This window comes from Lonchura striata, chromosome 16, assembly GCF_050655825.1.
Source record: "Lonchura striata isolate lonStrDom1 chromosome 16, ASM5065582v1, whole genome shotgun sequence".
In the NCBI taxonomy this organism is placed as follows: domain Eukaryota; kingdom Metazoa; phylum Chordata; class Aves; order Passeriformes; family Estrildidae; genus Lonchura; species Lonchura striata.
In genome coordinates, this window is record NC_140718.1 from 5,022,986 (window position 1) to 5,046,638 (window position 23,653).

The following is a 23,653-nucleotide window of genomic DNA, read 5'->3' on the forward strand; positions in this document are numbered from 1 at the left end:
GGATTTTGGGTGGATTTGGGAAAATTTTGGGAGAATTTTGGGTGGGTTTGGGAGAATTTTGGGTGGATTTGGGGAAATTTTGGGAGAATTTTGGGTTGATTTGGGAAAATATTTGGAATTTTGGGGGATTTTGGGGAAATTGGAAATTCCGGGAACATTTGGGGGAATTTTGGGAGAATTTTTGGGTGGATTTGGGGAAATAGTTGGAATTTTGGGGGATTTTGGGGAAATTGGGAAATTCCGGGAGGGTTTGGGGGAATTTTGGGAGGATTTTGGGTGGATTTGGGGGAATTTTTGGAATTTTGGGGGATTTTGGGGGATTTTGGGGAAACTGGGAAATTCCGGGAGGGTTTGGGGGAATTTTGGGTGGATTTGGGGAAATATTTGGAATTTTGGTGGATTTTGGGGAGATTTTGGGGGAATTTTGGGAGAATTTTGGGTGGATTTGGGGAAATTTTGGGAGGATTTTGGGTGGATTTTGGGAGAATTTGGGGAAATATTTGGAATTTTGGCGGAATTCTGGTGGATTTTGGGGAAACTGGGAAATTCCGGGAGGGTTTGAGGAAATTTTGGGAGAATTTTGGGTGGATTTGGGGAAATATTTGGAATTTCGGTGGATTTGGGGGGATTTGGGGAAATTGGGAAATTCCGGGAGGGTTTGGGGGAATTTTGGGAGGATTTTGGGTGGATTTGGGGGAATTTTGGTTTGGTTTGGACAAATTTTGGGAGAATTTTGGGTGGATTTGGGGAAATATTTCGAATTGTGGCGGAATTTTGGTGGATTTTGGGGAAACTGGGAAATTCCGGGAGGGTTTGAGGAAATTTTGGGAGAATTTTGGGTGGATTTGAGTGAATTTTGGGTGGGGTTTGGGAGATTTTTGGGAGAATTTTGGAGGAATTTTGTGTTGGTTTGAGGGAATTTTGGGAGAATTTTGGGCACATTTGGGGGAAATATTTGGAATTTTGGTGGAATTTTGGTGGATTTTGGGGGAAATTGGGAAACTTGGTCCAATTTTGGGCTCATTTTGGGCTCATTTTTGGCCATTTCGGGGCATTTCCTGTTTTTCACATTTTTGGACATTTTTGGGTCAATTTTGAGGCATTTTGGGTCACTTTGAGCCAATTTTGGGTCATTTGGGGTCGATTTTGGGTCATTTCCATCCCATTTTTCAATTTTGGACATTTTTTGGTCGTTTTGAAACATTTTGGGTCAATTTTCGGCCATTATGGGGCATTTCCTGTTTTTCACATTTTTTTATATTTTTGGATCTATTTTGACACATTTTGGGTCACTTTGAGTGAATTTTTGGTCAATTTTGGGGCATTTTTAGGCATTTTTTTACTTTCCCCCCATTTTTTCATTTTTTGGGCAATTTCTTCACTTTTTTTTTACCATTTTTGGGCAATTTTGGGACAAAATTGAGGCAATTCAGGATTTTCGGGTTAATTTTTGGGTTTATTTTGGGGCTTTTTAGGCAAAGTATCCCCACAGGAAGGAGGCCACGCCCATCAGCACCAGGGCGTTGATATCGACCAATCGGCTCCATTTGGGGTCCTCGGGGGGCGGGGCTTCCGCCGAGGCCACGCCCCCTCCCGAGGCCACGCCCCCTCCCGAGGCCACGCCCCCTCCCGAGGCCACGCCCCCCGCTCCAGGCTCCGCCCCCAAATCTGGAATGGACCAAAAAAATTGGGGTCAAAAAAAATCCCAAAATCCCCAAAAATTTGAGGCTCCAAAAACCCCCAAAAAATCCCCCGGGACCCCAAATTTTGGGTTCTAAATCCCCAAAATCCCAAATTTGGATCCCAAATCCCAAAAATCCCAAAATTTGGGTCCCAAAAATCCCAAATTCAGGTCCCAAAAATCCTCAGGATCCCAAAAATCCTCAGGACCCCAAAAATCCCAAAATTTGGGTCCCAAAAATCCCAAATTCGGGTCCCAAAAATCCTCAGGATCCCAAAAATCCTCAGGACCCCAAAAATCCCAAAATTTGGGTCCCAAAAATCCCAAATTCAGGTCACAAAAATCATTAAGACCCCAAAAATCCCAAAATTTGGGTCCCCAAGACGCCAAAAATCTGAAATTTTGATCCCAAAACCCCAAAACTTGGGAACCCCGATTTCACCGGACCCCAAAAATCCCTAATTTGGGTCCCAAAAAACCCCAAAATTTGGGACCCCAAAACCCCCAAAAATCCCAAATTTGGGTCCCAAACCCTACCAGACCCCCAAAATTTGGGTCCCCAAAACTCCAAAAATCCCAAATTTGGGTCCCTGAATTCCCCATGATGCCCCAAAATCCCAAATTTTGATCTCAAAACCCCCAAAAATCCCAAATTTTGATCCCAAAAAACCCCAAAAATCCCAAATTTGGATCCCAAAAATCCCAAATTTTGGTCCCTGAGACCAATGAAAAATCCCAAATTTGGGTCCCCAAGATGCCAAAAATCAAATTTTGATCCCAAAACCCCAAAATTTGGGATCCCAGATTCCCCCACAACCCAAAAATCCCAAATTTGGGTCCTCGAGACCCCCAAAAATCCCAAATTTGGGTCCCTGAGACCCCCAAAAATCCCAAATTTTGATCCCCAAATCCCCTAAAATCCCAAATTTGGATCCCAAAAAACCCCAAAAATCCCAAATTTGGATCCCAAAAAACCCCAAAAATCCCAAATTTTGATCCCCAAAATGCCCAAAACTCCCAAATTTGGATCCCGAAAACCCCAAATTTGGGTCCCCGAGACCCCCAAAAATCCCAAATTTTGATCCCAAAAAACCCCAAAAATCCCAAATTTGGATCCCAGAAATCCCAAATTTGGGTCCCCAAAATGCCCAAAAATCCCAAATTTTGACCCCAAAACGCCCAAAAATCCCAAATTTTGATCCCAAAACCCCAAAATTTGGGACCCCGGATTCCCCCACAACCCAAAAATCCCAAATTTGGGTCCGGAACCCTCCCAAAATTTGGGTTTTTTCCCCCGTTACCGCCGAGTTCGAGCCCCAAATTTTGGGGCTCCTTGGGCGCGTCGAGGTCGATTCGGGGCTCGCGGCTGTTCCGGAGGCTGAACACCAACCTGTGCAGCTGGAATCGGGGAAAACACCCAAAATTCGCCAAAATCGACCCAAAATTCGCAAAGATCGACCCCAAAAATGGCAAAATCGACCCAAAAATGGGAAAAATCGACCCAAAAATGGCAAAAATCCAGCCAAAACTCAGCAAAAATTAAACCAAAATTTGGCCAAATCCACCCAAATTTCGCAAAGATTGACCCTAAAAACGGCAAAATCGACCCCAAAAATGGCAAAATCGACCCAAAAATGGGAAAAATTGACCCAAAAATGGCAGAATTGACCCAAAATTCACCAAAATCGACACCAAAAATCGACCCTGAAAATGGCAAAATCTGCCCAAAATTCAATAAATCCACAGAAAATTTGGGAAAATCCACCGAAAATTCACAAAAATCGACCCAAAAATGGCAAAATTCACCCAAAAATCACAAAAATAGCTCAAAAAATGGGGAAAATACCCAAAATTCACAAAAATAGCTCAAAAATTGGACAAATCGACCCAAAATTTCCCAAAATACAAAATTCACCAAAATCCACCCAAAAAATGGTAAAATCCACCCAAAATTCACAAATATTGACCCAAAAATGGCAAAATCTGCACAAAATTCACAAAAATCACCCAAAATTTGGTAAAAATGCTAAAGCTACCCAAAATTCACAAAAATGACCCAAAAATGGCAAAATCCACCCCAAATTCACCAAAATCACTCAAAAATCAAACAAATCGACCCCAAAATTGCCAAAATCCAAAATTCACCAAAATTCGGCAAAATCGACCCCCAAAATGGTGAAATCCACCCAAAATTCACCAAAACCCCCCAAAATTCACAAAAATCGACCCCAAATTCACCAAAATCAACACAAAATTCACAAAAATTGCTCAAAAATCGGACAAATTGACCCAAAAATTGCCAAAATCCAAAATTTGACAAAATCCAGCCAAAATTCAGAGAAATCGACCAAAAAAATGGTAAAATCCTCCCAAACTTCACCAAAATCTCTCAAAAATTAGAAGAAAATACCCAAAATTCATCAAAATCATTTAAAAATTGGACAAAATGACCCAAATTAACCAAAATCCAGAATTCACTAAAAAAATGCCAAAATTTGGCAAAATCGACCCAAAATTCACCAAAATCCACCCAAAATTCACCAAAATCCACCCAAAATTCGGCAAAAACCTCCCCAAAAATGGCAAAATCCATTTTTCCCTTTTTTTAGCAATTTCTCACTTTTTTCCCAAAAAAAAATCCCAAAAAATCCCCCCAAAAAATCCCCCAAAATTTCCCAAATTCTAAACTTTCATTCTGGGCTCATTTGATCCAATTTTGGACAATTTTGGGGCCATTTTTGATCATTTTTGGTCATTTTTATCACTTCTTTGGGCCATTTTTCACCATTTTTCCACCCAAAAAATTCCCCAAAAACACCCAAATTCTCCCATTTCATTTTGTCCCATTTTTGAGGTCATTTTGGGTCATTTTGAGCTCATTTTTGACCATTTTTTCACCATTTTTTCACCATTTTTGGCCATTTTCCCCCCAAAAAAATTCCCAAAAAAATCCCAAAAATTCCCCAAAATTTCCAAACTCTCACCTCTCACTTTGGCCCATTCTGGGCTCATTTTGTCCCATTTTTGGTACAATTTTGGGCTCATTTTGGGCCATTTTTACACCATTTTTTTCACCATTTTTTCTCATTTTTTCTGGATTTTCCCCCAAAAAATTCCAAAAATTCCCCAAAATTCCCAAACTCTCACCTCTCATCTTGACCCATTCTGGGTTCATTTTGGGCTCATTTTGGGCCAATTTGGGCTCATTTTTTGCCATTTTTCCGCCATTTTTTCACCGTTTTTCGTCATTTTTTCACCGTTTTTTCACCGTTTTTTCTCATTTTTTCTGTTTTTTCCCCAAAAAAATTCCAAAAATTCCCCAAAATTCCCAAACTCTCACCTCTCATCTTGACCCATTCTGGGTTCATTTTGGGCTCATTCTGGGGCCATTTTGGGCTCATTTTTTGCCATTTTTCCGCCATTTTTTCACCGTTTTTCGTCATTTTTTCACCGTTTTTTCACCGTTTTTTCTCATTTTTTCTGTTTTTCCCCCAAAAAATTCCAAAAATTCCCCAAAATTCCCAAACTCTCACCTTTCATTTTGTCCCATTTTTGGGACTATTTTGGGCTCATTTTGGGCCATTTTGGGCTCATTTTTTGCCATTTTTCCGCCATTTTTTCACCGTTTTCCGCCATTTTTTCACCGTTTTTCGCCGTTTTTTCACCGTTTTTCCCCAAAAAAAAAATCCCCGGGACTCACGTGGACCTCGGGGATGGGCGGGTGGCAGCAGGAGACGGCGAGGACGATGGCGGCGGTGAGGAGGAAGAGCAGCGCGGCTCCACTGCCGCCAGTTTGGGCCATTTTGGGCCATTTTGGTCATTTTTGGTCATTTTTGGTTATTTTTGGTCATTTTGGGCTCGTTTTGGGCTGATTTTGCGGCCATTTTGAGGTGATTTTGAAACATTTTGGGTCATTTTTGCGGCACATTTTGTCTCATTTTTGGCCATTTTGGGGCCATTTTGGGCTCATTTTGGGCCAGTTTTTCACCATTTTTTCACCATTTTTTCACCATTTTTTCACCGTTTTTTCTCATTTTTTCTGTTTTTTCCCCCAAAAATTCCAAAAATTCCCCAAAATTCCCAAACTCTGACCTATCTGCCTGGTCCTTTCTGGGCTCGCTTTGTCCAATTTTTGGGACCATTTTGGGCCATTTTGGGCTCATTTTTTGCCATTTTTTCACCATTTTTTCACCGTTTTTCACAGTTTTTTCTCATTTTTTCTGTTTTTCCCCCAAAAAATTCCAAAAATTCCCCAAAATTCCCAAACTCTCACCTCTCATCTTGACCCATTCTGGGCTCATTTTGGGCTCATTCTGGGGCCATTTTGGGCTCATTTTTTGCCATTTTTCCGTCATTTTTTCACCGTTTTTCGTCATTTTTTCACCGTTTTTCGCCGTTTTTTCACCGTTTTTCCCAAAAAAAAAAATCCCCGGGACTCACGTGGACCTCAGGGATGGGCGGGTGGCAGCAGGAGACGGCGAGGACGATGGCGGCGGTGAGGAGGAAGAGCAGCGCGGCGAAGTGCAGGTAGTGCAGGCCGCAGAGCAGCGCCGGGCAGCGCCCGGGGGCGCCGCAGGAGCCGGAGCCCAGCAGGAATTCGGGGATCAGCCGGGTCAGGCCCAGCCCCAGCCCCCCCAGCAGCCCCCAGAAGGCGCCCTCGGGGAGAAAAAACGCGAATTTGGGAAAAAAAAAACCAAAAATTTGGGGTTTGGGGGAAAAAATTTGGAGGTTCTGGGCCAAAATTTGCAGATTCTGGGGTCATTTGGACTCAAAATTTGGGGGTTTTGGGGTCACCTGGATGCTCAGGAGCCTCAAATTTGGGGTTTTGGGGTTACTTAGGGCCAAAATTTGGACAGTTTGGGGGCAAAATTTGGGGGTTTTGGGGTCAAAATTTGGAGGTTCTGGGTCAAAATTCGGAGCTTCCGCCTCAAAATTTGGAGTTTTGGGGTCGAAATTTGGGGGGTTTGGGGGTCACCTGGATGCTCAGGAGCCCCAAATTTGGGGTTTTAGGGTCAGGTGGAGATGAAATTTGAGGAATTTGGGGCAAAATTTGGGGGTTTTGGGTCAAAATTTGGGGGTTTAGGGCTCAAAATTTGCGGGTTTAGGGGTCAAAATTTGCGGGTTTTGGGGTCACTTGGATGTTCGGGAGCCCCAAATTCGGGGATCAGCCGGGTCAGGCCCAGCCCCAGCCCCCCCAGCAGCTCCCAGAAGGCGTCCTCGGGGAGAAAAAACACGAATTTGGGGAAAAAAACCCCAAAAATTTGGGGTTTCGGGGGCAAAATTTGGAGGTTCTAGGCCAAAATTTGGAGGTTCTAGGCCAAAATTTGGAGTTTCTGGGTCAAAATTTGGGTGTTCTGAGGTCATTTGGAGGTGAAATTTGGGGCTTTTGGGGTCACCTGAAGTCAAAATTTAGGGTTTTGGGGTCACTTGGAACTGAAATTTGGGGGTTTTGGGGCAAAATTTGGCGGTTTTGGGCTCAAAATTTGGGGGTTTTGGGGTCAAAATTTGGAGGTTCTGGGTCAAAATTCGGAGCTTCCGCCTCAAAATTTGGGGTTTTGGAGTTGAAATTCGGGGGGTTTTGGGGTCACCTGGATGCTCAGGAGCTCCAAATTTGGGGTTTTGGGGTCAGGTGGAGATGAAATTTGGGGGTTTTGGGGCAAAATTTGGCGGTTTTGGGGTCAAAATTTGGGGGTTTTGGGGTCAAAATTTGGGGGTTTTGGGGTCAAAATTTGGGGGTTTAGGGGTCACCTGGAAGAAGATTTGCGGGTTTTGGGGTCACTTGGATGTTCGGGAGCCCCAAATTCGGGGATCAGGCGGGTCAGGCCCAGCCCCAGCCCCCCCAGCAGCCCCCAGAAGGCGCCCTCGGGGAGAAAAAACACGAATTTGGGAAAAAAAACGCAAAAATTTGGGGTTTCGGGGGCAAAATTTGGAGGTTCTAGGCCAAAATTTGGAGGTTCTAGGCCAAAATTTGGAGTTTTGGGGTCGAAATTTGGGGGGTTTTGGGGTCACCTGGATGCTTGGGAGCCTCAAATTTGGGGTTTTGGGGTTACCGAGAGCCAAAATTTGGAGGGTTTTGGGTCAAAATTTGGGGGTTTTGGGGTCAAAATTTGAGGGTTTTGGGGTCAAAATTTGGAGTTTCTGCCTCAAAATTTGGAGTTTTGGGGTCGAAATTTGTGGGGTTTTTGGGGTCACCTGGTTGCTCAGGAGCCCCAAATTTGGGGTTTTGGGGTCATGTGGAGATGAAATTTGGGGGTTTTGGGGCAAAATTTGGGGGTTTTGGGGTCAAAATTTGGGGGATTTGGGGTCAAAATTTGGAGTTTCTGGGTCAAAATTTGGAGTTTCTGGGTCAAAATTTGGGTGTTCTGAGGTCATTTGGAGGTGAAATTTGGGGAATTTGGGGTCACCTGAATTCAAAATTTGGGGTTTTGGGGTCACTTGGAACTGAAATTTGGGGGTTTTGGGGCAAAATTTGGGGGTTTTGGGGTCAAAATTTGGGGGATTTGGGGTCACATTTTGGGGGTTTTGGGGTCACCTGGAAGAAGATTTGGGGGTTTTGGGGTCACTTGGATGTTCGGGAGCCCCAGATTCGGGGATCAGCCGGGTCAGGCCCAGCCCCAGCCCCCCCAGCAGCCCCCAGAAGGCGCCCTCGGGGAGAAAAAACGCGAATTTGGGAAAAAAAAAACCAAAAATTTGGGGTTTCGGGGGCAAAATTTGGAGGTTCTGGGCCAAAATTTGGAGGTTCTAGGCCAAAATTTGGAGTTTCTGGGTCAAAATTTGGGTGTTCTGAGGTCATTTGGAGGTGAAATTTGGGGGGCTTGGGGTCACCTGAAGTCAAAATTTGGGGTTTTGGGGTCACTTGGAACTGAAATTTGGGGTTTTTGGGTCAAAATTTGGGGGTTTTGGGGTCAAAATTTGGAGGTTCTGGGTCAAAATTCGGAGCTTCTGCCTCAAAATTTGGGTGTTCTGAGGTCATTTGGAGGTGAAATTTGAGGCTTTTGGGGTCACCTGAAGTCAAAATTTGGGGTTTTGGGGTCACTTGGAACAGAAATTTGGGGGTTTTGGGGCAAAATTTGGCGGTTTTGGGCTCAAAATTTGGGGGTTTTGGGGTCAAAATTTGGAGGTTCTGGGTCAAAATTCGGAGCTTCCGCCTCAAAATTTGGAGTTTTGGGGTTGAAATTTGGGGGGTTTTGGGGTCACCTGGATGCTCAGGAGCCCCAAATTTGGGGTTTTGGGGTCATGTGGAGATGAAATTTGGGGGTTTTGGGGCAAAATTTGGGGGTTTTGGGGTCAAAATTTGGGGGATTTGGGGTCAAAATTTGGAGTTTCTGGGTCAAATTTTGGAGATTCTGCCTCAAAATTTGGGTGTTCTGAGGTCATTTGGAGGTGAAATTTGGGGAATTTGGGGTCACCTGAGCACCTGGGAACCCCAAATTTGGGGTTTTGGGGTCAAGTGGAGGTGAAATTTGGGATTTTTGGAGCAAAATTTGGGGGTTTTGGGAGAAACTGGGAGCAACAAATTTCGGGTTTTGGGGTCACCTGGAGCCAAAATTTGGGGGTTCTGGGGTCATTTGGGCTCAAAATTTGGGGGTTTTTGGGGTGACCTGGTTTCTCAGGAGCCCCAAATTTGGGGTTTTGGGGTCAGGTGGAGATGAAATTTCGGGAATTTGGGTCAAAATTTGGGGGTTTTGGGGCAAAATTTGGGGGTTTTGGGGTCAGATTTTGGGGGTTTTGGGGTCACCTGGAAGAAAATTTGGGGGGTTTTGGGGTCCCCCGGAAGTTCGGGACCCTCAAATTCCGGGATCAGGCGGGTCAGGCCCAGCCCCAGCCCCCCCAGCAGCCCCCAGAAGGCGCCCTCGGGGAGAAAAAACACGAATTTGGGAAAAAAAAACCCAAAAATTTGGGGTTTGGGGGAAAAAATTTGGAGGTTCTAGGCCAAAATTTGCAGATTCTGGGGCCATTTTGGACTCGAAATTTGGGGGTTTTGGGGTCACCTGGATGCTCAGGAGCTCCAAATTTGGAGCTTTGAGGTCACGTGTAGGTGAAATTTGGGGAATTTGTGGCAAAATTTGGGGAGTTTGGGGTCAAAATTTGGGGTTTTTGGGGCAAAATTTGGGGGTTTTGGGGTCAAAATTTGGAGGTTCTGGGCCAAAATTCGGAGCTCCCGCCTCAAAATTTGGAGTTTTGGGGTTGAAATTTGGGCGGTTTTGGGGTCACCTGGATGCTCAGGAGCTCCAAATTTGGGGTTTGGGGTCACGTAGAGGTGAAATTTAGGGGGTTTTGGGGTCAAAATTCGGGGTTTTGGGGGCAGCGGGACTTAAAATTTTGGGGGTTTGGGGTCATTTTTAGGGGAAATTTGGGGGTTTTGGGGTTAAAAGCCCCTTTAAACTCATCCAGCTGTGCCCAGCTGTGCCCAGGTGTGCCCCAAACCCCCTTAGGAGCCCACAAAATGTGCCCAGGTGCCCCCAGGTGTGCCCCAAACCCCCTTTAACCCCACCCGGGTGCCCCCAGGTGTGCCCAGGTGAGCCCCAGACCCCCTTTAAACCCTTCCCAAAGCCCTCCAGGTGTGCACAGGTGTGCCCCAAACCCCCCTTAAATTCCACCAGGTGTGCCCAGGTGTGCCCCAAACCCCTCCAGGTGTGCCCCAAACCCTCTTTAAACACCTCAAGCTGTGCCCAGGTGCCCCCAGGTGTGCCAATCTCCCCCCCAGGTGCCCCCAGGTGTACCCAGGTGTGCCCAGGTGTGCCCAGGTGTGCCAATCTCCCACCCAGGTGTGCCCAGGTACCTCCCAAACTTAACCCAGGTGCCACCAGGAGTGCCCAGGTGTGCCCAGGTGTGCCCAGGTGTGCCCAGGGCCGCTCACGGGCTCGTTGACGCGGGGCACGAACACAGCCAGGCAGAAGACGGTGGCCACAGGCGGCGCCAGGTGTGCCCAGGTGTGCCCCAAACCCCCCTTAAATCCCACCAGGTGCGCCCAGGTGTGCCCAGGTGTGCCCCAAACCCCCTTTAAACCCTCCCAGCCGTGCCCAGGTGTGCCCAGGTGCGCCCAGGTGTGCCCGGGGCCGCTCACGGGCTCGTTGACGCGGGGCACGAACACGGCCAGGCAGAAGACGGCGGCCACGGGCGGCGCCAGGTGTGCCCAGGTGTGCCCAGGTGTGCCCAGGTGTGCCAATCTCCCACCCAGGTGTGCCCAGGTACCTCCCAAACTTAACCCAGGTGCCACCAGGAGTGCTCAGGTGTGCCCAGGTGTGCCCCAAACCCCCTTTAAACCCTCCCAGCCGTGCCAAGGTGTGCCCAGGTGTGCCCAGGTGTGCCCAGGTGTGCCCCAAACCTCCTTTAACGCCACCCATGTGTACCCAGGTGTGCCCAGGTGTGCCCCAAACCCCTCCAGGTGTGCCCCAAACCCGCTTTAAACACCTCAAGCTGTGCCCAGGTGCCCCCAGGTGTGCCAATCTCCCCCCCAGGTGCCCCCAGGTGTGCCAATCTCCCCCCCAGGTGCCCCCAGGTGTGCCCAGGTGTGCCCCAAGCCCCCTTTAAACCCTTCCCAAACCCCTCCAGGTGTGCCAATCTTCCCCCAAGCTGTGCTCAGGTGTGCCCAGGTGTGCCCAGGTGTGCCCAGGTGTGCCCAGGTGTGCCCGGGGCCGCTCACGGGCTCGTTGACGCGGGGCACGAACACGGCCAGGCAGAAGACGGCGGCCACGGGCGGCGCCAGGTGTGCCCGGGTGTGCCCAGGTGTGCCCCAAACCCCCCTTAAATCCCACCAGGTGTGCCCAGGTGTGCCCAGGTGTGTCCCAAACCCCCTTTAAACCCTCCCAGGTGTATCCCAGGTGTGCCCAGGTGTGCCCCAAACCCCCTTTAAACCCTCCCAGGTGTATCCCAGGTGTGCCCAGGTGTGCCCAGGTGTGCCAATCTCCCACCCAGGTGTGCCCAGGTACCTCCCAAACTTAACCCAGGTGCCACCAGGAGTGCTCAGGTGTGCCCAGGTGTGCCCAGGTGTGCCCCAAACCCCCTTTAAACCCTCCCAGGTGCCCCCAGGTGTGCCCAGGTGTGCCCAGGTGTGCCCAGGTGTGCCCCAAACCCCCTTTAAACCCTCCCAGCCGTGCCCAGGTGTGCCCAGGTGCGCCCAGGTGTTCCCGGGGCCGCTCACGGGCTCGTTGACGCGGGGCACGAACACGGCCAGGCAGAAGACGGCGGCCACGGGCGGCGCCAGGTACGAGGAGAGCGCCTGCAGGTACTCGAAGAGCTGCGCCCCCCGCGCCGCCCGCAGCACGGGCAGCCAGGCCAGGCTCAGCGCCACCATGGCCACCACCCAGAGCCTGCGGGCAGGTGAGCTCACCTGTGAGCCCAGGTGAGCGCCCAGGTGTGCCCAGGGGTGCCCCAGGTGTGTCTCAGGTGCGCCCCAGCCGTGCCCAGGGGTGCCCCAGGTGAGTGCCCAGGTGTGTTTAACCATGCCCAGGTCTATCTCAGGTGTGCCCAGGTGTATCCCAGGTGTGCCCAGGTGTATCTCAGGTGCGCCCAGGTGTATTTTATCTGTTCCCAGGTGTGCCCAGGTCTATCTCAGGTGTGCCCAGGTGTATCCCAGGTGTGTTTAACCATGCCCAGGTGTGCCCAGCTGTGCCCAGGTCTATCTCAGGTGTATCTCAGCTGTGTCCAGGTGTATTTTATCTGTGCCCAGGTGTATCTCAGGTGCCCCCAGGTGTTATCTCAGGTGTGCCAGGTCTATCCCAGGTGTGTGCCCCAGGTGTGCCAGGGTGTATTTTAGCTGTGCCCAGCCGTGCCCAGGTGTATCCCAGCTGTGCCCAGGTGTATCTCAGGTGTGTTTAACCATGCCCAGGTGTGCCCAGGTCTATCTCAGGTGCCCCCAGCCGTGCCCAGGTGTGCCCAGGTGTATTTTAGCTGTGCCCAGCCGTGCCCAGCTCTGCCCAGGTGTATCTCAAATGTATCCCAGGTGTGCCCAGCCATGCCCAGGTCTATCTCAGGTGTGCCCAGGTGCCCCCAGATGAGTGCCCAGGTGTCCCCAGGTGCCCCCAGGTGTGCCAAGTTCTATCCCAGGTGTGCCCAGGTGTATTTTATCTGTGCCCAGGTGTATCTCAGCTGTGCCCAGGTGTGACCAGGTATATCTCAGGTGCCCCCAGCTGTGCCCAGGTGTGCCCAGGTGTATCTCTGGTGTGCCCAGGTGTATCTCAGGTGTGTTTAACCATGCCCAGGTGTGCCCAGGTCTATCTCAGGTGCCCCCAGCCATGCCCAGGTGTGCCTAGGTGTATTTTATCTGTGCCCAGCCATGCCCAGGTGTATCCCAGGTGCCCCCAGGTGTACCCAGGCGTATTTTATCTGTGCCCAGGTGTGCCCAGGTGTGCCCAGGTGTATCTCAGGTGTGCCCAGGTGTATCTCAGGTGTGACCAGGTGTGCTCAGGTGTGCCCAGGTGTATTTTATCTGTGCCCAGGTGTATCTCAGGTGTGCCCAGGTGTATCTCAGGTGTGCCCAGGTGTGCTCAGGTGTGCCCAGGTGTATCCCAGGTGTGCCCAGGTGTATCTCAGGTGTGCCCAGGTGTGCCCAGGTGTATCTCAGGTGTACGCAGGTGTATCTCAGGTGTGCCCAGGTGTATCTCAGTTGTGCCCAGGTGTATCTCAGGTGCCCCCAGGTGTATCTCAGGTGTGCCCAGGTGTATCTCAGGTGTACGCAGGTGTATCTCAGGTGTGCCCAGGTGTATCTCAGGTGTGCCCAGGTGTATTTTATCTGTGCCCAGGTGTATCTCAGGTGTGCCCAGGTGTATTTTATCTGTGCCCAGGTGTATCTCAGGTGTGCCCAGGTGTATCTCAGGTGTGCCCAGGTGCGCCCAGGTGTATCTCAGGTGTGCCCAGGTGTATTTTATCTGTGCCCAGGTGTGCCCAGGTGTATCTCAGGTGTGCCCAGGTGTATCTCAGGTGTGCCCAGGTGTGCCCAGGTGTATCTCAGGTGCCCCCAGGTGTATCTCAGGTGTGCCCAGGTGTATCTCAGGTGTGCCCAGGTGTGCCCAGGTGTATCTCAGGTGCCCGCAGGTGCCCCCGGGCCCACCTGCCGGCCAGCAGCAGCTGCCGTGGCCCCGCCCGCGGCCGCAGCCTCCGGACGACGTCGAGCGAGAAGAGCGCGGCCGAGCTGGCGAAGATGGAGGCCAGCGACGACATCAGCGCCGCCAGCACCACGGCCAGCATCAGCCCGCGCAGCCCTAATTAGTTAATTAGCGTTAATTAAGGGGGAAAGGTGAAAAACGGCGAAAAAACGGCGAAAAAATGGCAAAAATCGGCCGAAAAATGGAGTTATTAGGATCAAAAATGGAGTTATTAGGACTGAAAATTGAGTTATTAGCACACATTAATTATTAATTAATAATTAATATTAATTAACAGTGAAAGAATGGTGAAAATTGGCGTAACAACGGCGGAAATCGGAAAAAAACTGGAGTTGTTAGGATCAAAAATTGAGTTATTAGGACAGAAAACTGAGTTATTAGGCCAAATTAATCATTAATTAATCATTAATATTAATTAACGGTGAAAGAATGGTGAAAATTGGAGGGAAAATGGCAAAAATCGGCCAAAAAATGGCAAAAATCGGCCAAAAAATGGAGTTATTAGGGTCAAAATTTGAGTTATTAGGAGCGAAAATTGAGTTATTAGCACATATGAATTATTTATTAATAATATTAATTAACGGTGAAAGAATGGTGAAAATCGGCGGAAAAACGGCAAAAATCGGCCAAAAAAATGAATTATTAGCCCCAACAATGGAATTATTAGCCCCAAATCAGAATTAATAGCTAATTAATTGTCCTAATGATGTCCTAATTAGCTCCTAATTAGCGTTATCAGCCCCCAAATTAGGATTATTACTGAATTATTAGGATTAATTAGCCCGAAATTCCTATTAATAGCCTCAAAAATAGGGTAATAATTGCTTCTAATTAATAATAATTTATTATTAATCGCTAATAGTCAGTAATTAATCATTAATTAATCGCTAATAAGCACTAATTATCACCTAATCATTAAGAATCATTAGCATTAATAATTAAATAATAACCACTAATAATACTTAATAATCGCTTATTAGCACTATGAATCACTAATAAGCGGTCATGAATAATTAATGAGCGCTAATTATGCATAATTAATTACCGGAGGGCAGCAGGCTGAGCACCAGCCAGGGATAGGCCAGTACTAATTATCACTAATAATCGCTAATAACCGCTAATAATCGCTAATAAATCCCTAATAAGTGATTAATGAGTAATTAATGAGTGCTAATTAGGGGTAATTAATTACCGGGCGGCAGCAGGCTGAGCACCAGCCGGGGATAGGCCACGTTGGAGCAGCCGAGGGCGGAGCCGCAGGCCCGGGAGCAGCCCTGGGGGTCAGCGCAGCCGACGACCTCTGGGACCAGTACAGACCAGTATAAACCAGTATGGACCAGTATAAACCAGTACGGACCAGTATGGACCAGTACGGACCAGTATGGACCAGTATAAACCAGTACGGACCAGTATAAACCAGTACGGACCAGTATAAACCAGTATGGACCAGTATAAACCAGTATAAACCAGTATAAACCAGTATGGACCAGTATAAACCAGTACGGACCAGTATAAACCAGTACGGACCAGTATGGACCAGTACGGACCAGTACAGACCAGTATGGACCAGTATGGACCAGTACGGACCAGTAAAAACCAGTATGGACCCGTATGGACCAGTATGGACCAGTACGGACCAGTATGGACCAGTACGGACCAGTACGGAACAATACGGACCAGTACGGACTAGTATGGACCAGTATAAACCAGTATGGACCAGTATAAACCAGTATGGACTAGTATAAACCAGTATGGACCAGTATAAACCAGTATGGACCAGTATAAACCAGTATGGACCAGTATAAACCAGTATGGACTAGTATAAACCAGTATGGACCAGTACGGACCAGTATGGACCAGTATAAACCAGTATGGACCAGTACGGACCAATACGGACCAGTATGGACCAGTATAAACCAGTATGGACCAGCATAAACCAGTATGGACCAGTACGGACCAGTATAAACCAGTATGGACCAGTATGGACCAGTACGGACCAGTATGGACCAGTACAGACCCGTATAAACCAGTACAGACCAGTATGGACCAGTATAAATCAGTATGGACCAATATGGACCAGTATGGACCAGTATAAACCAGTACGGACCAATATGGACCAGTATAAACCAGTATAAACCAGTACAGACCAGTATGGACCAGTATAAACCAGTATAAACCAGTACGGACCAGTATGGACCGGTACATACCAGTATAAACCAGTGTGGACCAGTATAAACCAGTATGGACCGGTATAAACCAGTATGGACAAATGGGTGGCCATAGTGGGGAGCCATCTTGGGCAGCCATCTTAGATTCATTCTGTGGCAGCCATTTTGGGCAGCCATCTTGAAAACCCCCATGGAGACAGCCATTTTGGGCAGCCATTTTGGGCGCCATATTGGTTAAGTGCCTTAAACTCAAAATAAACCAGTATAAACCAGTATAAACCAGTATAAACCAGTATGCACCAATGGGTGGCCATAGTGGGGAGCCATCTTGGGGAGCCATTTTAGCTTCATGCTATGACAGCCATTTTGGGCAGCCATTTTGTAAATTCCAATGGAGGCAGCCATTTTGGGCGCCATATTGGATTAGTGCCTTAAATGATGATAAAGCATTCTAAACCAGTATAAACCAGTATAAACCAGTACAAACCAATATAAACCACTATAAACCAATGGCTGGCCGCAGTGGGGAGCCATCTTAGATTCATTCTGTGGCAGCCATTTTGTAAACTCCAATGGTGGCAGCCATTTTGGGCGCCATATTGGATAAGTGCCTTAAATGATGATAAAGCATTCTAAACCAGTATAAACCAGTAAAAACCAGTATAAACCAGTAAAACCAGTGTGCACCAATGGGTGGCCATAGTGGGGAGCCATCTTGGGCAGCCATCTTGAAAACCCCAATGGAGGCAGCCATTTTGGGCGCCATATTGGATAAGTGCCTTAAACGAATAGAAATCATTCTAAACCAGTATAAACCAGTACAAACCAATATAAACCACTATAAACCAATGGCTGGCCGCAGTGGGGAGCCATCTTAGATTCATTCTGTGGCAGCCATTTTGTAAACTCCAATGGTGGCAGCCATTTTGGGCGCCATATTGGATAAGTGCCTTAAATGATGATAAAGCATTCTAAACCAGTATAAACCAGTAAAAACCAGTATAAACCAGTAAAACCAGTGTGCAACAATGGGTGGCCATAGTGGGGAGCCATCTTGGGCAGCCATCTTGAAAACCCCAATGGAGGCAGCCATTTTGGGCGCCATATTGGATAAGTGCCTTAAACTAATAGAAATCATTCTAAACCAGTATAAACCAGTACAAACCAATATAAACCACTATAAACCAATGGCTGGCCGCAGTGGGGAGCCATCTTAGATTCATTCTGTGGCAGCCATTTTGTAAACTCCAATGGTGGCAGCCATTTTGGGCGCCATATTGGATAAGTGCCTTAAATGATGATAAAGCATTCTAAACCAGTATAAACCAGTATAAACCAGTATAAAACAGTAAAACCAGTGTGCACCAATGGGTGGCCATAGTGGGGAGCCATCTTGGGCAGCCATCTTGAAAACCCCAATGGAGGCAGCCATTTTGGGCGCCATATTGGATAAGTGCCTTAAACTAATAGAAATCATTCTAAACCAGTATAAACCAGTACAAACCAATATAAACCACTATAAACCAATGGCTGGCCGCAGTGGGGAGCCATCTTAGATTCATTCTGTGGCAGCCATTTTGGGCGGCCATCTTGTAAACTTCAATGGTGGCAGCCATTTTGGGCGCCATATTGGATAAGTGCCTTAAATGATGATAAAGCATTCTAAACCAGTATAAACCAGTATAAACCAGTATAAACCAGTCTAAACCAGTAAAACCAGTGTGCACCAATGGGTGGCCATAGTGGGGAGCCATCTTGGGCAGCCATCTTGAAAACCCCAATGGAGGCAGCCATTTTGGGCGCCATATTGGATAAGTGCCTTAAACTAATAGAAATCATTCTAAACCAGTATAAACCAGTATAAACCAGTATAAAGCAGTGGGGAGCTGACCCGGGAAGAGGACGCGGGCGGCCATGCCGGGCAGCACCATCAGGAACATGGGCAGCACCTTGAGGTAGCCGCAGAGGACGCAGCCGGCGCGGACGTGCGTGAGGGAGCGGCCGGCGAGGCAGCGCTGCACGATCACCTGGGGAGGAACCGGTTAGGGACCGGTCAGAAACCAGTTAGAGACTGGTTAGAAACCAGTTAGAGACTGGTGGGACCAGTTAGAGATGGTTAGAAACCAGTTAGAGACTGGTGGGACCAGTTACAGACTGGTTAGAAACCAGTTAGAGACTGGTGGGACCAGTTACAGACTGGTTAGAAACCGTTTAGAGACTGGTGGGACCAGTTAGAGACTGGTTAGAAACCAGTTAGAGACTGGTGGGACCAGTTACAGACTGGTTAGAAACCGGTTAGAGACTGGTGGGACCAGTTAGAAACTGGTGGGACCAGTTAGAGACCAGTTAGAGACTGGTTAGAGACCAGTTAGAGACTGGTGGGACCAGTTAGAGACGAGTTAGAGACTGGTTAGAAACCAGTTAGAGACTGGTGGGACCAGTTAGAGACCAGTTAGAGACTGGTGGGACCAGTTAGAAACTGGTGGGACCAGTTAGAGACCAGTTAGAGACTGGTTAGAGACCAGTTAGAGACTGGTGGGACCAGTTAGAGACGAGTTAGAGACTGGTTAGAGACCAGTTAGAGACTGGTGGGACCAGTTAGAGACTGGTTAGAAACCAGTTAGAGACTGGTGGGACCAGTAAGAAACCAGTTAGAGACTGGTGGGACCAGTTACATACTGGTGGGACCAGTTACTGACCAGTTAGAGACTGGTTAGAAACCAGTCAGAGACCAGTTAGAGACTGGTTAGAAACCAGTTAGAGACTGGTGGGACCAGTTAGAGACCAGTTAGAGACTGGTTAGAAACCAGTTAGAGACTGGTGGGACCAGTTAGAAACCAGTTAGAGACTGGTTAGAAACCGGTTAGAGACTGGTGGGACCAGTTACAGACTGGTTAGAAACCAGTTAGAGACTGGTGGGACCAGTAAGAAACCAGTTAGAGACTGGTGGGACCAGTTACATACTGGTGGGACCAGTTACTGACCAGTTAGAGACTGGTTAGAAACCAGTCAGAGACCAGTTAGAGACTGGTTAGAAACCAGTTACTGACCAGTTAGAGACTGGTTAGAAACCGGTTAGAGACCGGTGGGACCAGTTAGAGACTGGTGGGACCAGTTAGAAACCAGTTAGAGACTGGTTAGAAACCGGTTAGAGACTGGTGGGACCAGTTACAGACTGGTTAGAAACCAGTTAGAGACTGGTGGGACCAGTAAGAAACCAGTTAGAGACTGGTGGGACCAGTTACATACTGGTGGGACCAGTTAGAGACTGGTGGGACCAGTTACTGACCAGTTCGGAACCAGTTAGAGACTGGATAGAAACCAGTTAGAGACTGGTTAAAAACTGGTTAGAGACTGGTGGGACCAGTTAGAGACCGGTTGCACCAGTTAGAGACCAGTTACAGACTGGTGGGACCAGTTACTGACCAGTTACACACCAGTGTTCCCAGTTACAGCCCAGTGCTCCCTCCCAGTCCCTCCCAGTATAACCCAGTGCCTCCCAGTCCCCTCCCAGTACAACCCAGTGCCCCCCAGTCCCCTCCCAGTATAACCCAGTCCCCTTCCAATGCTCCCAGTCACTCCCAGTGCTCCCAGTTACAGCCCAGTAACAGCCCAGTGCTCCCTCCCAGTCCCCTCCCAGTATAACCCAGTGCCTCCCAGTCACTCCCAGTGCCCTCCCAGTATAACCAGTGCCCCCAGTCCCACCTGGTCGGTGCACCAGTACCAGGCCGAGATGATTCCCAGTCCCAGCACCAGCCCCGGCCAGGGGAGGTCCCAGTGCTCCCAGTATAACCCAGTATAACCCAGTATAATCCAGTGCTCCCAGTCTCTCCCAGTCACTGACCAGTGCTCCCAGTTACAGACCAGTTACACCCCAGTGCTCCCAGTTGCAGCCCAGTTCTCCCTCCCAGTCCCTCCCAGTCCCTCCCAGTGCCCCCCAGTCCCCTCCCAGTATAACCCAGTCCCCTTCCAGTGCTCCCAGTCACTCCCAGTGCTCCCAGTTACAGCCCAGTAACAGCCCAGTGCTCCCTCCCAGTCCCTCCCAGTATAACCCAGTCCCTCCCAGTCTCTCCCAGTGCTCCCAGTCACTCCCAGTGCTCCCAGTTACAGCCCAGTAACAGCCCAGTGCTCCCTCCCAGTCCCTCCCAGTCCCTCCCAGTATAACCCAGTGCCTCCCAGTCCCCTCCCAGTACAACCCAGTGCCTCCCAATCACTCCCAGTCCCCTCCCAGTATAACCAGTGCCCCCAGTCCCACCTGGTCGGTGCACCAGTACCAGGCCGAGATGATTCCCAGTCCCAGCACCAGCCCTGGCCAGGGGAGGTCCCAGTGCTCCCAGTATAACCCAGTATAACCCAGTATAACCCAGTGCTCCCAGTCTCTCCCAGTCACTGACCAGTGCTCCCAGTTACAGACCAGTTACACCCCAGTGCTCCCAGTTGCAGCCCAGTTCTCCCTCCCAGTCCCTCCCAGTGCCCCCCAGTGCCCCCCAGTCCCCTCCCAGTATAACCCAGTCCCCTCCCAGTCCCTCTCAGTCCCTCCCAGTGCCCCCCAGTCCCCTCCCAGTATAACCCAGTCCCCTCCCAGTGCTCCCAGTCACTCCCAGTGCTCCCAGTTACAGCCCAGTAACAGCCCAGTGCTCCCTCCCAGTCCCTCCCAGTCCCTCCCAGTATAACCCAGTCCCTCCCACTCCCCTCCCAGTATAACCCAGTGCCTCCCAGTCCCTCCCAGTGCCCTCCCAGTATAACCAGTGCCCCCAGTCCCACCTGGTCGGTGCACCAGTACCAGGCCGAGATGATTCCCAGTCCCAGCACCAGCCCCGGCCAGGGGAGGTCGCCGTTGCTCGGGTGCCGCAGGAGGTGGAAGGCGTCGGGCCGGGGTCGCCCGCAGGGCCCCGTGGAGTTGGGGGGCAGGGCCAGGGGGTAGCGCTCCAGCAGGCCCTGGTACCCCCCGACGGCGGCCAGCGCTGCCGGAAACCAGTATAAACCAGTATGGACCAGTATGGGCCAATAAAAACCAGTATAAAGTGGTACGGAGCTGTATAAACCAGTATAAACCAGTATGGGAGGTAGGGGAGGGTTTGGAGAGTGGGTGGTGACTCCTCAGAGTTGGTTCCCCTTAAGGTCTTGGACCAGTATAAACCAGTATGAACCAATATAAACCAGTATGGACCAGTATGAACCAATAAAAATTAGTATAAAGTAGTATGGACCAGTATGGACCAGTATGGACCAGTAATTTAGGGGACTGTGACCTCCCAGTAGGGAGGGACCAGTATGGACCAGTATAAACCAGTATGAACCAGTATGTACCAGTATGAACCAGTATAAACCAGTAAGGCCCCACAGTGGTGGTTCCCAGTCCCTCCCAGTCCCCTCCTAGTCCCCTCCCAGTCTAAACGAGTAAAACCAGTATAAACCAGTAAAAACCAGTATAAACCAGTATAAACCAGTGTAAACCAGTATGGACCAGTATAAACCACTATAAACCAGAATGAAACAATAAAAACCAGTATAAAGTAATATGGACCAGTATGGACCAGTATGGACCAGTAATTTAGGGGACTGTGTCCTCCCAGTAGGGAGGGACCAGTACGGACCAGTATAAACCAGTATAAACCAGTATGAACCAGTATAAACCAGTATAAGGCATCACAGTGGTGCTTCCCAGTCCCTCCCAGTCCCTCCCAGTCCCCTCCCAGTCTCCCCCCAGTATAAACCAGTATAAAACAGTAAAACCAGTATAAACCAGTAAATACCAGTATAAACCAGTATAAACCAGTGTAAACCAGTATAAACCAGTAAGGCCCCACAGTGGTGGTTCCCAGTCCCTCCCAGTCCCCTCCCAGTCTCCCCCCAGTATAAACCAGTATAAAACAGTAAAACCAGTATAAACCAGTAAATACCAGTATAAACCAGTATAAAACAGTGTAAACCAGTGTAAACCAGTATAAACCAGTAAGGCCCCACAGTGGTGGTTCCCAGTCCCTCCCCGTCCCCTCCCAGTGTAACTCAATCCCTCCCAGTATAAACCAGTAAAAACAAGTATAAACCAGTAAAAACCAATGTAAACCACTGTAAACCAGTATAAACCAGTATAAACCAGTATAAACCAGTATCCCCACCGTAGCCGGCCAGCACGGAGGCGCCCGCGATGATGATGAGGGTCTGCAGCACGTCCGCGAACATCAGCGCCGTCAGCCCGCCTGGCCACGCCCACCGGCGACCACACCCCGTTAGGCCACGCCCACACTCGTTAGGCCACGCCCATGCCCGGTTAGACCACGCCCACCAGTTAAAACCACGCCCAGACCCAATTAAACCACGCCCACATGCGTTAGGCCACGCCCATCCATCCAAAGCCACGCCTATGGTAAATTAAGCCACGCCCATCCTCGGTTAGGCCACGCCCACCAGTTCAAAGCCACGCCCACACCCAGATAGACCACGCCCACCAGTCCAAAGCCACGCCCACATTCGTTAGGCCACGCCCATCCCTCCAAAGCCACGCTCAAGGCAAATTAAGCCACGCCCAGTCCATTTAGGCCACACCCACCAGTCCAAAGCCACGCCCAGACCCGGCTAGGTCACGCCCATATCCATCAGACCACGCCCACCATTTAAAACCACGCCCAGACTCATTTAAACCACGCCCACATGCGTTAGGCCACGCCCATCCCTCCAAAGCCACGCCCATGGCAAATTAAGCCACGCCCATCCCATTTAGGCCACACCCACCAGTCCAAAACCACGCCCATACACAGGTAGACCACGCCCATGTCCATCAGACCACACCCACCAGTCCAAAACCACACCCAGACCCGGTAGGTCACGCCCATGTCCATCAGACCACGCCCACCATTTAAAACCACGCCCAGACTCATTTAAACCACGCCCACACGTGTTAGACCACGCCCATCCCTCCAAAGCCACGCCCATGGCAAATTAAGCTACGCCAAGCCCATTTAGGCCACGCCCACCAGTCCAAACCCACGCCCACATTCGTTAGGCCACGCCCACGCCCTGTTAGACCACGCCCACCAGTCCAAAACCACGCCCATGGTAAATTAAGCCACGCCCATCCCATTTAGGCCACGCCCACCAGTCCAAAACCACGCCCAGACACATTTAAACCACGCCCATACTCGTTAGGCCACGCCCATCGGTCCAAAACCACACCCATACCCGGCTAGGCCACGCCCATATCCATCAGACCACGCCCACCAGTTAAAACCACGCCCAAACCCAATTAAACCACGCCCACATGCGTTAGGCCACGCCCATCCTTTTAAAGCCACGCCCATGTCAAATTAAGCCACGCCCAGTCCATTTAGGCCACGCCCATCAGTTAAAACCACGCCCATACCCGGATAGGCCACGCCCATGTCCATCAGGCCACGCCCACCAGTTAAAACCACGCCCAGACCAATTTAAACCACGCCCACACATGTTAGGCCACGCCCATCCCTCCAAAGCCACGCCCATGGCAAATTAAGCCACGCCCTGCCCATTTAGGCCACACCCACCAGTCCAAAACCACGCCCATACACAGGTAGACCACGCCCATGTCCATCAGGCCACGCCCACCAGTCCCAAACCACGCCCAGACCAATTTAAACCACGCCCACACATGTTAGACCACGCCCATCCCTCCAAAACCACGCCCATATCCATTTAAGCCACGCCCATACCCATTAGAC

The 23,653-nt window shown here is 49.6% G+C and overlaps 1 protein-coding gene across 1 annotated transcript in view; it reads right to left on the reverse strand.

Moving 5' to 3' along the window:
- Positions 1–1,435: 1,435 nt before the first annotated feature.
- Positions 1,436–23,653, reverse strand: part of LOC110480547 (sodium/glucose cotransporter 2-like) — a 35,901-nt gene continuing 13,683 nt past the window's right edge. The window contains exons 7-15 of the mRNA XM_085593468.1: positions 22,079–22,159; positions 20,721–20,920; positions 17,848–17,983; positions 14,981–15,088; positions 13,734–13,884; positions 11,826–11,994; positions 6,122–6,337; positions 2,983–3,079; positions 1,436–1,668 (exon numbers count right to left, since the gene is read on the reverse strand). Of these exons, the coding sequence (XP_085449594.1) occupies positions 1,472–1,668; positions 2,983–3,079; positions 6,122–6,337; positions 11,826–11,994; positions 13,734–13,884; positions 14,981–15,088; positions 17,848–17,983; positions 20,721–20,920; positions 22,079–22,159 (1,355 nt within the window). The 3' untranslated portion in view covers positions 1,436–1,471. The remainder of the gene's footprint in view (positions 1,669–2,982; positions 3,080–6,121; positions 6,338–11,825; positions 11,995–13,733; positions 13,885–14,980; positions 15,089–17,847; positions 17,984–20,720; positions 20,921–22,078; positions 22,160–23,653) is intronic.